Source organism: Schistocerca cancellata, chromosome 1 (genome assembly GCF_023864275.1).
Source record: "Schistocerca cancellata isolate TAMUIC-IGC-003103 chromosome 1, iqSchCanc2.1, whole genome shotgun sequence".
Classification (NCBI taxonomy): domain Eukaryota; kingdom Metazoa; phylum Arthropoda; class Insecta; order Orthoptera; family Acrididae; genus Schistocerca; species Schistocerca cancellata.
Window position 1 is genome coordinate 904,454,660 of NC_064626.1, and position 13,568 is coordinate 904,468,227.

A 13,568-nucleotide genomic window follows, 5' to 3' on the forward strand; every position below is an offset into this window, starting at 1 on the left:
CCAGATCTGGCGTGAAAGCTTCTTTAATTTATGTTGTAACAAAAGTTCCATTTTGCAAATTTAATTAATGGTGGTGCAGTATTATGCAAAATTTTTGATTGTTACAGAAGTTGATATGCAGTTTTCAAGGATGTTACTAATAGTTCAATTTCTTATACGACATACATTTTTTAAAAATGTTTGATGGTTTTGAAGAGATTCCCTATAAACCTAATATGCCAAATTACCTTTCAGGGTGTGTTTTACCCCCTAAAAATGAAACTGGGCAAAAATGAAAAGACATACATAATGCATTATTTTGACCCCTCTACATACCAATCACGTTCCATTTAAGATCATTTATTTACACCTGTATTATCTCCTCAGCTGCTGCTGGGCTAACAATATATTAGAGTGTGACAAATGAGAAGCTGCTATCAAAACTTGTCACTATTTGTGTTTAGCTTCCAAAGCATATTCACCCTGTTATTGAAACATATAACAACAACATAGAACAACAACAATATGATGGAATGGATATATTGCCACACATCATATAGATGAGACATTTAGTTGCAGATAGGTACAAACAAAAAGACTGCTACATGTTTGACCAGAGACCTCAGCAGCACGAGACATTGGGACATTGTTCGCGTGTGTGAATCATGCGTGTGTGTGTGTGTGTGTGTGTGTGTGTGTGTGTGTGTGTGTGTGTGTGTTCAAACATTTAACAGTCATTTTGTTGTACCTATCTGCCACTCAACGGCTCTTCTGAACGGTTAGTAGTAACATCTGTAAGAGAAGGAAAATTAAACAGCCTCAATTAATCACAGACATTCTGTATCAATGAATTCATGGTAACAAGTAACACATAAATACGGATTTTCATATGCAAATGTTTTCATATTTTCCACCAGCTCATATACTTGGCAGTTTGATGTATAATAATAAAAATAGTAATAATAATAAATGAAATGTTAGTTGCCTTTGCCACAGATATTTCCACTTCAAATTACTACTGTGCTCTTTGGTCATTTCCACTAATGTCATCCATTCCATTGTTTGAACAACTAATTAACAAATTTGTACTGGCACAATTGAAAAACAAAGTTCCTATGGCTGTACTTGAGTATTACAGAGATGTACATTTTATCATCACATGAGAGTTTTGTTCATATAAATATGACAGAGGTAAGGCAAACACACAGCAATAAATATTTGGTTTGACTTACTGGTAAAAGCAATGTCCAGCTGAAATAAGCCAGTACTCTGATATAAGTGTGGCTCCACACTGAAATTCTCCCTCTTTGTAGAGTGCTGCCTGCCATGGCCAAGAACCAGGTCCAGCATTGGCGCCTCCGACAATCCTGGAATGTCGAGACCTGTACATGATATATAATATTTTTATTAATCATATTTAACTAAAACAACACCACGTACTTAAGATCCGAGTGAGAATGATAAGTGAAAAACAACTTCAAATATTGACATGTAGAAGTCTTTTAACATTAGGAAAAACAGATCCAAGGGGTTACTGGGCGAAGGAGACTTCCCAAAGGAATAGACGGGTATTCAATGTATATAATGTTAATAGAACTGAGTCAAGTGTCTGTGTAAAACATTACACAATCTGACTGATACACACTGGTCAGAAATAGCTTGACTCTAAAGTTTTGAACTGTTTTTCTTCACAACCATGTAATAACATAGAAAACTTAATTGAATCTGAACAACAATCCAGTGAGAGTGTGTTTTTTCTTTTTATATATTGGCTGTCTTTACCCAAATTCTACAAAATGTTTGTTTTGCAAGACTGATTATTTCTGATTCTTGGTTAGTGTTTTACTTCTAGCACAGGGGGCCAAGTTGCCCCCCTTTTAAATGATTTTCAAAGTTCTATTGCAATTATTATATGTAGATTTAAATAAATTTGAAGATGATAGTTGTGATAAAATTACACCATTTTAATCATTGTACATCATGTCGTGAATATGAACCAGAAAAGGATAAAGAGCTGGATTTACTTTCTGTGCTGTACACCACATGATATGAGAAATGGAAGCAAGGTAACTGTATTGGCAGTTCTCTACCAACGTCCTTTAGTGGAAAACCTTTATATGGATAATACATGAAGGAAGAGGTGCAAATCATAAGGTAGAAGTAGTGTGTCATCTATCTCCATAAGATGAACAGCAACTGGAAAATGAAATACAAACAATGAACAACATAGTGCAGCATTGAGTAACCGTGGCCTCAGGGTCATGTGGTCATGGCATTGGATGGCGAAAGCGGAGATCTGTGTTGAAACCTCCCTCATGCACCACTTTTTTCACAAAATTATGAACTGTCCATCTGGTGAATGACATGTGTTTTCACTGTATTTAAAGTTGTGTGTGTATTGTGATGTAATGACCATTTGAAATGGTGATGTATAATGAAGGAACCACCTATTTGTTCTACCGAAGTACCACATGTCATGCCTCTTTCATTCCTTTTTGGATGTTTTGACTTTTGAATACCTTCATTTTAACATAGGTTATACCTGTTTATTTGCTGTTTTCATTTCTGTGAGAGATCTATTAGGCATCTCTCCTGCTCTCACTATTCATTGCATTTACTTGCAATGATAATATAGTCGTACCACGTGGCTTATATTCTATAAATAATGTGTAGTATGACAATTGCCAAGACTACAGAAGGAGAACAGACACATCAATGACAGATGAACAATTCATAAATTTATGGGGAAAAGAAAGGGGAGCCCACGAGAGAGGTTTGAACACGGATTTCCCCCTTTGCAGTCTAACATTGGGACCAAACAACCATGACACCTTAGTTCCAGCAAGTCGCTCGATGTTGTACATCTTGAGCTTGGACCATTCACTGTTACTATTTTGCTTCTTTTTTCACTGTTCAGTACACCTTTTTCTAGTTTTCATGCTTTCTCTGAGTTCAGGTTTGATGGGCTATCCACTGGGCCATTGTATCACTAAATCTGAAGGATGTGCAGTGTGTAGTTTCCCTTGTGAGCAACACAAAAAAATTATGTCCCACAATTTCAACAGTACACATTCTCAGAAGGGTCAAGGAACATATTATTTCCTTTGATACACAACTCATCTCATGTATTGATGATAACAATAAACTCACAGAAATTCTATCATATAACATTTAAAAAAATTATACTACCACCTAGCACATAATGGATCTTAGTCTGCACAGTACATATGGTAGTAAAACTAGTTGTCATAATATAAACATTTGTTTTATGATACCTAGCCCACTGGTTTACAGCTTGTGGACGTATTCCACATTCCAAATCCTTGCATGTTACATGCAGCAATTCCTGCTGGGGGCACTCAGAAGGCTGGAATGACAATACAGATCTGGAAAGAATCAAAAATGTCTACTTTATGCCCTGTTACAATGGATGCATTGCAGAACAACGTAGTAAATATGCACTTTGTAAAAATATATTGTTTATTCTGTAATATGTTAATTACACCCTCAATATTATGAATATAGGATTTATTATCTTTTATTCAAAATGTAGAGGTAAACCTTGAAAGTTTTAAGAAAAACTAATATCTAATCATTCCACAGAAAAACGTTGACAGCAGCCTTCAGAATAATACATTATTGTGAAATTAAACATTTAATAACTATAATAAATGGTTTAAGTAATACTCTCTACGACTTCCAGTCCTAGAGTTGAAACATGCAGTTTGTAACTGTAATGTTTTACATTTCAAAGTGAAAAACGACATCTGTATTGCTGATTCTTTTTTTCCATTTGTTTAATAGATTCAGACAAGAAGGAAACAATACTGTAAATTAAAATCAGTTGAGGCACTCAGAAACAGCAACAGCAACAGTGTGCATTTGCTTTACATTTGTTTAACTGCCCTGTTCTGGTCCCATGTGATTTATACTTTGTTTAGGAAGTGAGAAAGCAATCTTCAAATATTGTTTTGAATTACCAGTAGCAGCCATCTCTGCCTACAGAGTATTACTGAAGAACTTTTCCAAGAGGTTTTGGATGTAGTCAACACCAATTACTTTGAAAGGGTGCACTAGTCCAAACAACTTTAAGAAATGTGCTTTGACAGCATATGACACATTATTGTAAAAAATAGGAATTCTTGCTGAATGGAAGATAGGTGGAAGGGATGGAGGAAAATAAGAAATGTATAAATGAATTAATGAAACTGGAGGTTATGAAAAAAATCTGAAAAAATAAATAGAGGGGGTACAAAGGCAGAGGAGAAAATTAGGAGGTAAGAGAATACACATGAAATAAATAATTCACTAACTTAAAAAAAAAAACTAAAGGGATGAGATAAATAGGATGAAGGAGAGTGTGGAGTGGAGGTAGGATGAAGGAGAGTGTGGAGTGGAGGTCATGGGAGGGGGGGGGGGGGGGGGCTATGGAGCAGAATGGGCAAGAATAAAGAGTGAAAAGAGAAAGAAAATGATGAAACTATCACAAGAGAGTGATTTAAAGTTGACAAGGGCCAACTACTAACTAGAATCAACAAGGCTTCCAGTGCCTCAACACATTATTCCACCAAGGATGTGACTTTCTCAAGTCATCTCTCCTAGATATCATTTCATGATCCACTATCACCTTCCACTGCTCTGCTAACTCCCGTAACATCTTTGTCAAATTGTAGGATGTTCCATGGTCACTATCCCTACCCCAACATTTTGATACCTGGAATTTTTCCTGTGGTTAAACCTGTCCCATGCACCCAACCACCACTACTTACTCTTATTGTCACCACTGGTAAGCCATGCAGTGGCACATGAAGAGCAATATGTGAAACCAGACATCTTATTTTCCCAGTAACATGTGTTCAATGTGTGGCTTTTTACACATCAATGACCACCAATAAACTGGCTGTACAAATGGATGAGCACAAAAGAACTGTCTGCCTACATCTATTACCAATGTTTCTGAGCATGTTTTACAGCACAGCTCAAGGAATCTGAATGCCTGAGCAGTAATGATAGCCATCCTAGCACATGGCGAAGCACGACAAGGCATCAGATCTAGATGGAATCTGTTCAGAAATGATGTAGGAAGCAGTTCCAATCAGAGTCATTCTTAACATGTCTATTGAATGAGGCATTAAGACAGGGCAGGAAACTGAAGGCTTGGAAATCTGCAGGTGCCATTGTCATAAATAAAGGCCTGAATCAAGATCCCACAAAGCTGAAGAGAAATAGACCTATCTGCTAATACATTAGCAAAAGTTCAGGAGTGGCTACTCTCCAGACATCTTCAAAAGCACTGAGAGCTCCAGGGTCTTAGCACATGTCAGTTTGGCTTTCACAAACGTAAATTAGTAGATGATGCCATTAATCAGGTTCTCCAAACTGTAGACACAACAAACAATAAATATTGTACTACAGTAAATATTGTGCTGCAATTAAGATGGACATAGCAGTTGCATTTGATTGTCTATGGTGGTCTGTGATGTTCAATCGCCTAGGATGTTTTTGTATTCCAAAATACATACATTACTGTTCCATGGCTTACAGAACTGGTCAGACTGTTGAACGGCTTGCTGGGTGGCACAAGGTAACAAAAACAATTACAAAGGGCTGCCCTCAAGGCTCAATAAGTGGACCAACATTTTGGGACCTGACAATCAAGCCACTGATAGTTGGAATTGATGAAGCAAATAGAGTTGTTGCTCACCTTGATGATATCTCAGTGGTGGTTTCTGGATGTTCCAGACACATGCACTCAAAGATGCAGCGGTGGTGTAGGAATAACAAATTAACTATACATTTCTCTTCATGAAAAACCCACAACTGTTATTCACTGTCAATGATGAAACTGCTACAGTTGTGAAAATTATTTATTTCTAGAAAGAAATGCACTACCCAGTTTCAGGATATATGTCCCATCTTCAGGTCCACCTGCAACAATTTTTAAAAGAATAATAATACCTATGCACATGGGTAAGGTAATCAAAGCTAAACAGAACCAACAGATATTCTAAGAAAAAATATAGATACATCAAAATATGAGTGCACAATTATGCATACCTAAGGTCAGAATGGGTTAAAATATGTTAAAATAGTGCATCCCTGGTACATAACATGCAAGAAAATATCCTCTTTAAGCCTAGGTATGCCACAAAGCCTCTCACAGAGGACCTACAAAAAAGAATAAATGTTCCCAACTATAAGAGTGGAGGTTACTATGTTTTTATGCTTTGATTGTTATGAGTGATTACTATTTTGGTTTCATTTTGGATTTTAGTGATGTGATCAGTGACGCTGTGAGCAATATTTCTTAAAAATCTTTTATTGTACTTTTTTACTGTATCACTATTCTTAAGACGGTCAATAGCACTGGTGTAGGCTATAAATGTTTTACAGGTTTCCTTCCTTTCATATTAGTTGTTCCACAAATTTGTGCATATACAAATTAGTTACAATTTGAAACTATGCTCTGTAAGTGTGCTATGTGCATTCTTGAGTGACATTGCAGGAATTATGTCAGTTTACTTTGGTTCGACCCTACTGGTCAGTATGCGATGTATTCATGTACAGATGTGGTAATCTGTTATTACTGCCTCACTGATATGTAACAGAAGTTAGCTCTCATTATAGTGGATGACAGTTGGTGGTTTCTTAGACAAAAGACCACCCATCTGTCTTCACAGGGATCCATGTGTGGAACATTCCTAACGGTGAACCATTAGTTTTGTAATGGGGGATTTTGTTTGATTCTTTATATATTTTATTCCATTTAACTGTGGTTTCCACTCCTCTAATTGATGACCTTTATCCTTTCATGTGGTACTCCTCTGCAAAAGGCTTTCTGGCAGACCTAGGATTGAAGAGGACACACTCTTGCATTTCATGTACCAGGGATGCACTATTTTAATAATTTTAATCTATTTTAACCTTAGTTATGTATCCTTGTGGATTCACAATTTAATAGGTGTTCTTTCCTCAGAATTTCTCTTGGTTCTGTTTAGCTTTGATTATCTTAACTATGTGGATAGGTACTATTATTCTTTTAAAAATGGTTACAAATGTATCTGAAGAAGAACACATGTCCTGAAACAGAGTAGTGCTTTCCTTTTTAGAAATAAATAATTTTACAGCTTCAGTGGATTTTATTATTGAAACTAACAATAGGTGCAAATAAAAGTAAATATATGCTGCTTAAGTACAAACTCTCCTTGAACAGCCCAATTACATAAAATCCCAATTACATGAAACACTGTAGGCAGGTTTTTAGAAGTTCTCCACAAGGACAGAAGAACTTCTTAGCACATGTACTTAAAGTCCATCCAAATGCTCCTAAAATTATGCAAAACTGCAAGCACCAGCATTGGCAACTTACCCCACAACCTGCAAAAATTTATCACAGTGCAACACTAATTGCCATTGTGGTCTTTCCAACATGTGCTTGGTCTCACTGGCTCCACCTGGTACGAAACGCAGCCACACTAGGAGGTACACAGAGTGTGGCTACTTAAGGATGATGTGAGCATACAATACTACGCAAGCAGAGACCCTTCTCATCACTATGGGAGTATGTCCTGATGACATAGCAGTACAGTTTCTTGCCACAGCATAGAGGTTATGGTGAGATAACATGGGTAAAGTACAAGAAATTACAGGTTCCAGAATAACTAATACGTTAGATCTTCAAGACTGGGCACTTGACAAATGGCAGCAAGATCGGGATAGCGACAATAAAGGACACTGAGGATACAGTCTCCTTCAAAACTTCAGAGAGTGCAAATGGGTTATATTGTACCCAGCAGATGTGTGGTTTATTTTATGACAGGGCTGTGGTGTTCACATTCCCACTCCAAGAGGAAGTTAAGAGACATGAACCCCTCAAGACGAAATGATGTTCTTAATTAAGAATGATGACACCTTCCAGTAACTGAATAAAATCACAAGCAATATATCTAGGAATGAACTATCAGGTTCAGAACAGCTATTATAGATAGAAATTATGTACAAGAGACGTTAATAGAAGAGAAGAGGTGAATGACAGGTAATATATAAAATGATGAATGACAGGGAATATGTGAATGACAAGGAGGTACGCAAAACAAATGGCTGTAATATCGATGGTGAGGAAAGGATAAGCTCACAAGTAGCATAAAAATACTGTGTTATCAGTTAAGTGTTGTGTGGTGCCTGTTAACAAGATCATACATAATTGTAATTTAGTTTTAATATAAATATGTTAGTTATTAGTAACAATATGATATCATTATTTACAAATAGTTGTGATAATTATGTTTTTTGCCAAGTCACTAAACACCTGGACAATTAACAATAATTACAAATTTTTAAACGATTCATGGGATGTATAGGTACAATATAGGTGGGAGATGAGCAGGTGGCTGGTGTAGGCTGTTTTCCTGCTCAGTGCAGGCAAAACTCTAGTATGTACCAATGTAGCTGCAAACCAAAGGCTAGCTACAGAAATTTACAGAAGGAATGTAATAATTTATTTCTTAATTGAGGAAAAATTGTATATTTTTATGTAGAATTTTTTCAATTAACTGAACATATTATATGATCTGCTTTACATGTACCAGAGGACAGATTTTTATGACTGTAAAAATAAATCAGAGTGCTTGCTACACCACGTGGACCATTTAGATCCTCCAGCCCATTACCACCTTCTTTGTACTCCAGAGATGGAGGATTGCTCTCCAACATCTCCTCACTTCCTGCCATCATCCTGGACTTAAACATCTGTGAACAGTAAAACCCCTCCCCCCTCATGCCTCATTTTATTTCCACTGATAATATTTTGCTTAGTTATTTACTCAAAATTATAACAGATATAAAAGTATTTCAGTAAACATAATTCCACAATGAGCTGTTTGTGAGGAATGCAACTGGATGAATAAAAACCACTACTGACTGCTGTAGGAAGTATTGTCCTACTTAGTCCCATCTAATTGGCCTCAAATTTCATCCATAGTGCATGCTTGGGCAATGTGATACATGCATGATTGCTGCTGATGTTAAACAACATCTACATATCAGTATGGTACAGGATACATAAGTCGAGCAGAGACTGTACCTTAGCCTCTTAAATCACCTGATGTCAATCATCTCGGATTTTTATGTCTGTTTCGCATCGTCCTAACTGATACACTTACAGAACTGGAATAGTAAATTGTAGAGTTTTGTCAAGATTTATGAGATTGTCTGGGGGTGTCTGAAAAAAACTGGCACTCACTGCAGAGACAAATGCACTACTGCATCCAAATGCAAGGGCAACACATAGAAAAACACTTTTGATAGGTACAAATGTATTGTAACATGCAGCACACTGCAGTAGTGTTGTATTCTTGAAAAGGTAGGCAATGGGTGGAATTTGATCCCAGTTTTAGTTGAGGATGTAACTGAAAAGTTTACATTTCAAATACAGTCATACCAAGTAGGAGAATATTTCATACTGAAATCAGCAGCAACTCCTAACTCCTCCATCACCGCTATCTTACAGACACCTCATTCATGGACTTATGTTTACCAGAATATTTCTGCTTGTATTATCGTAGAAAGGAAATAACAGGAACATTCTATCAAGGGAAATAAAAGTGGAGAGGAGCAGGGCACTATTAACACATGTTTAAGTTATGTTTTTCTCTGGTCTTTTTCAAGATGAAACAGTTGTGGTTCTTACTTCTGTGTGTATTCAGTGCTGTTCGGAGGTGCAAACGTGATCTCAAAATAGTGATCATCATCCACTTCATCAACATTTTTAATTATTTCTGTCTGGTGTTCAACAGTGTCAAAATCACTGAAAATAAACGAGGAAAAATCACTCATTAGAAATTTGTTTTGTGGAATATCAGAATACAAGTATATGCATCAAGATTTAATTAAAGGTAACAACTTTCAGAATTGCAGCTATAGTGCAAAATATCACTTCACATATATCTTAATGTATCATACATAATTAAGAATGACATAAATTAATGATTATAGCTTCATACTAAGCCAGGTAAACCAACATTAAAAAGCTCAAACATATTACTCCAATCTTGAATTGCAAATTAAACCAGAAATTGATAGTACTGAGATTTTTGAGGAAATTTAAGTGTGTGGATGGCTATTGGTGAAAGGTGGGAATGTATCTGTCACAGTAGACAAGAAAGTCATTGAGATAGAAACTGTAGCTACAAATGAGATTGTTTGGCCACGACTCAGTATCAGGGTGGGAGTAAAAATGGTAATTGGATCCTCCTATCACCCAACAGACTCATCTCCTGATGTAACTGAAAACTGTAGAGAAAACAACAGTTTGCTTGTATGTAAGTGCTCCAATCAGACTGTAATCATTGGTAGAGACTTAAATCACCCAACAATCAATTGGAAAAATAATATTTTTGTTAGTGGTGGGCATGATAAGACATCCTGTGAAACATTAGTCGATACCTTCTCTGAAAACTACCTATGTCAGATAGCTCAGAACCCTACTCATGATTCAAATATATTGGATCTAATGGTAACAAATAGACCTGACCTCTTTGAGGATGTCCACATCAAAACAGGTATCAGTGACCATGATGCAGTTGTGGCAACACTGATTATCAAAGTACAAAGGACAACTGAAACAAGCAGAAAGATATATATGTTCAGCAAACTAGATAAAAAAAATCAGTAGTGTCAGAACCCAATGACTAACCTGAAACTTTCAGAACAAGGCACGAGAATGTTGAGGAACTATGGCTCAAGTTTAAAGGAATAGTTGACTATGCACTGCGAGGTAATGCACCCAGAACAGTTCATAATGAGAGGGACTCTCCATAGCATTCATTCAAATTTAGTCATTGTAAAAAAATTTCTCAAGAAGCAGACACTACTGCATAACAGGTGTAAAACAAATCATAGAAACATAGGACAACAGATAGAGAGATGCTTAATGAAACATTTGGCTGTCAAGAGAGGACTGCATGAAGCTCTCAGTGACTACTATAACAGAATATCATCAAATGATCTTTCACAAGACCGAAAGAAATTCTGATCATATGTAAAGGCTGTTAGTGGCACCAAAGCTAATGTATAGCCCTAGTGAATGTGACAGGAACTGACACAGAAGGTAGCAAAGCAAATGCTTAACTCCGTTTTCAAATGTTCCTTTACAAAGGAATACTCCTACCACTGGAAGGTGAGTGAAACAACTATTAGGGTCAAAGGAGTGAGAAATCATCAAAATTGAACACAGCTCCAGTGCCCAATGGAATCCCTATCAGATTCTATAGTGAATTTGCAGCTGAGTTAGCCCCTCTTCTTACTATAACCTATAACAGACCCACTGAACAAAAAACCATGTCCCATATTTTGAAGAAAGCACAGGTCACACACATCTACAAGAAGAGCAGTAGAAGTGATCCACAAAACAAACATCCAGTATGCATGACACAGATTTGTTGTAGAAGCTTAGAACACATTCTGAGTTCAAACATAATGAGATATCTCAAACCAGGATGGGTTCTGAAAACACCAATCATGTGAAACCCCATTCAGACTTTTCTCATATGATAGACTGAAAGCTTTGGATCAAGGCAGACAGGTAGATGCAGTAGTTCATAATTTCTGAACAGCATTTGACTCAGTACCACACTACACTTATTGCCAAAAGTATGATCATATGAGGTATCAAGTGAAATTTGTGACAGGACTGAAATGTTTGGTAGGGAGGATGCAGCATGTTATCTTGGATGGAGAGTCATCATCGGATGGAGAGTCATCATCGGATGTAGAAGTAACTTTGGCTTTCACTGTGGTGTGAAACTGAATTTCACAGCCAGTGATGCCACTGTGACTCAGGGGCTTGATTCTGGCCAGAGGGCACTAGTGGCAATGCAAGAGCAGTCATAATGCCACTCTGATCTTTCCAGCACAGCATGAGAGAGCAAATGGCAGTCTGTACTATAGAGGGAAACCAAAATCATCATCTGGATGCCAGCCCTGGGATCGCTGTGGAAGCAGCTGACAATCCTGCAACACATTGCCAGGAGCCAGACATTGGCATGATGGCTGGGATTGTCTTTATCAGCAGATGTTCTGCAGTCAGACATATGTTACTATGCAGCTAATAGTTGTTGGCACAATAAATTATAGTGGTGTGGTACATGCTGAGAGAGGTGGAATAGGCTTGTGCCTGTTGTGGTGGTTCCGAAGCATGACAAAGCTGTTACAAATTGGAGATTGATGGTAGTACAGGGCAGATCTGTCAGTGGCAGTTACTTGTTGCAGTTATTCAGTATGGTTGTGTGTGCCTGTTTGTAAAGTTATTAATTGATGATATTGGTTCCCTTTTGTTGATGCCCACTTGTGAAGTCATTTGGACTGCATTAGATAATTGTCTAAGGAACATTTGGATATGTTCAGGATAAGACTTTTGTTTTTTTTTTTTTAAATGTTACGGTGCCCACTTCAAGAAAAAATTTTCATTATATCGGTATTTGAGAGGAATACTGTTTGCTTCTGGTATTATCAGTTTGATATTTTTGTGATCAAGGACAAGTTTTATGACTGTATGCACTTCCACATAATGATATACAGCTGTTCATAAAATTTATATTTAAAGTAAGCCCAAGTTCACACAACCACCAGTCAAAACCCTATTCCATACAAATCCTGAGCTACAGTTTGACTGTTGTCTACAGAGACTCTGTAACTGTGTTGAAAAATAATGTAATGTATCTGTGTCACTCTGAAATTAAGTTCAAATGGTTCAAATGGCTCTGAGCACTATGGGACTTAACATCTATGGTCATCAGTCCCCTAGAACTTAGAACTACTTAAACCTAACTAACCTAAGGACAGCACACAACACCCAGCCATCACGAGGCAGAGAAAATCCCTGACCCCACCGGGAATCGAACCCGGGAACCTGGGTGTGGGAAGCGAGAACGCTACCGCACGACCACGAGATGCGGGCCTGAAATTAAGTGCAGCATCCAGTTCTCTTGTACTAAAGTTTGTATTTGGTCATACATCACATAGTCTCATAACTCATAATCAGCTAATGCAGTCTACATAAGCAACTATAAAGTTAACAGCTATTATTATATAACTCATGAACAGGAATCTCGGCAAAATACTGCATGGTTTTCATGAAGTAATCATTCATTGGTATTTATATTTTGTAGTCCTTTTTCATGAAAATATTACAGAAATAAATATTTTTTACAAGTGAGTTAAAATCATACACTGAAACAGCTGATTCATAGTTGGTTTTACACACCAGTTCATCATCCAATGCTTTAAATGAACTACATGTGGAAAGTAATTTCTTCTGTAGGATCTGCTATTGCTGAATCAGTAAACTAAATAATAGACAAACCTGTACGTCATCGCTTTGCACACAGCTCTTCCCAGATCTGTTATTTTCCAAGACGACTGAGATTTTGCGAGAATCTTTTCAAAATTGTGCAAGCAAAGCTTACCCCACTGCCCTCTTTTCCTCACCATAAGGAAACCTAAAAGTAAGAGGTATACATTATCAATATTTTAGAGCTGAATTGTTATTTTGAAAGAAGATTCTTCTGTTAAAACAAAAGATTTGGTGTGTA

At 37.0% G+C, this 13,568-nt stretch overlaps 1 protein-coding gene across 2 annotated transcripts in view; it reads right to left on the reverse strand.

Annotated features, from left to right (window-relative positions):
• LOC126190939 (serine protease nudel-like) overlaps positions 1-13,568 on the reverse strand; it is a 65,166-nt gene that overhangs the window by 30,603 nt on the left and 20,995 nt on the right. The window contains exons 4-7 of one of the 2 annotated variants that reach the window (XM_049931593.1): positions 13,340-13,475; positions 9,668-9,784; positions 3,255-3,365; positions 1,212-1,346 (exon numbers count right to left, since the gene is read on the reverse strand). In XM_049931593.1, the coding sequence (XP_049787550.1) occupies positions 1,212-1,346; positions 3,255-3,365; positions 9,668-9,784; positions 13,340-13,475 (499 nt within the window). Of the gene's footprint in view, positions 1-1,211; positions 1,362-3,254; positions 3,366-9,667; positions 9,785-13,339; positions 13,476-13,568 lie in introns of both variants that reach the window. The other variant, XM_049931585.1, reaches the window with a different exon arrangement.